This window comes from Colobus angolensis, unplaced genomic scaffold (assembly GCF_000951035.1).
Source record: "Colobus angolensis palliatus isolate OR3802 unplaced genomic scaffold, Cang.pa_1.0 Scaffold19, whole genome shotgun sequence".
In the NCBI taxonomy this organism is placed as follows: Eukaryota; Metazoa; Chordata; class Mammalia; order Primates; family Cercopithecidae; genus Colobus; species Colobus angolensis.
The window spans coordinates 6,570,756-6,572,117 of NW_012115043.1; the positions used below are offsets into that span (position 1 = coordinate 6,570,756).

At 55.4% G+C, this 1,362-nt stretch overlaps 1 protein-coding gene across 1 annotated transcript in view; it reads left to right on the forward strand.

The window, feature by feature from the left end:
- The window catches only part of PIF1 (PIF1 5'-to-3' DNA helicase), a 17,580-nt gene that overhangs the window by 13,728 nt on the left and 2,490 nt on the right, over positions 1–1,362 (forward strand). The window contains 2 exon segments of the mRNA XM_011940564.1: positions 921–1,008; positions 1,173–1,318. Coding sequence (XP_011795954.1) covers positions 921–1,008; positions 1,173–1,318 — 234 coding nt within the window.

Genomic DNA, 1,362 nt, shown 5'->3' on the forward strand with positions numbered 1-1,362 from the left:
AAAAAAAAAAAAAAAAAAAAAAGATGGTCAGATACGGTGGCTCATGCCTGTAAGCCCAGCATATTGGGAGGCCAAGGCAGGTGGATTGCTTGAGCCCAGGAGTTCAAGACCAGACTGGGCAACATCATGAAGCCCTTGTCTCTACCCAAAAAACAAAAATTTGCCAGGCACAGTGGTACACCTGTAGTCCCTGTCCAGGAGGGACTCCAGAGGCTTGAGGTCAGGAGTTCAAGACCAGCCTGGCCAACACGGTGAAACCCCATCTCTACAAAAATTAGCCAGGCATGGTGGTGCTACCCTTCCTGACCTTGAGGAGTCATTTCTTTCTTTTTTTTTGAGATGGAGTCTCGCTCTGTTGCCAGGCTGGAGTGCTGGAGTGCAGTGGCACGATCTCAGCTCACCACAACCTCTGCCTCCCTGGTTCAAGCGATTCTCCTGCCTCAGCCTCCCGAGTAGCCCCAGGATTACAGGCACATGCCACCACACCCAACTAATTTTTGTATTTTTAGTAGAGACGGGGTTTCACCATGTTGGCCAGGATGGTCTCGATCTCCTGACCTCGTGATCCGCCCGTCTCGGCCTCCCAAAGTGCTGAGATTACAGGCTTGAGCCACCGCGCCCGGCCTGAGAGCCGATATTTTCAAAGCCCTGTGATAGAGGTTGCCTTACTGATCCCTTACCACCTCCTTCTGGGGCAAATGGAGCAAATACTATTCCTCTTTGACATAAAGGAAAACTGGGACTGAGGAAGATAAGGCAACTTGCCACAGGGGTCACAGGCAGCCAGTGGCAGAGCTAAGGATTGGGATTCAGTGTCCCCGTGACAACTCCCTGCCCTCAGCCTCTGAGAACAGCGATGGCTAAGCTAAGACCAGGCATGGGTAGGGGGGCTGCTGTCCATTCCTCTCTCTTACTTGCAGGTGATGCTGGTGAAAAACCTATCGGTGTCTCGGGGCCTGGTGAATGGCGCCCGAGGGGTGGTAGTCGGGTTCGAGGCAGAAGGGAGAGGTAAGTGTTGGGAGGAGGTGGCAGTTCTACTGCAGGGTTTGCAGCATGGCCCCCGGAATGGTGGGGGGAGAAAAACACTACGAAGGAAAGCTCCGAAGGCCCCTGCTCCTCACCTCAGAGCCCTGAAGCAGAGCTAAAGTTGGACTGCTCCGTGCCCTCCTTAGGGCTACCCCAGGTGCGGTTCCTGTGTGGAGTCATTGAGGTCATCCGCGCTGACCGCTGGACGGTGCAGGCCACCAGGAACCAGCTCCTCAGCCGGCAGCAGCTGCCCCTCCAGCTGGCCTGGGCGATGTCTATCCACAAGAGCCAAGTGAGCACCGGTGTTGGGGGTGGGGACAGGGCAGGCAGAAGGAG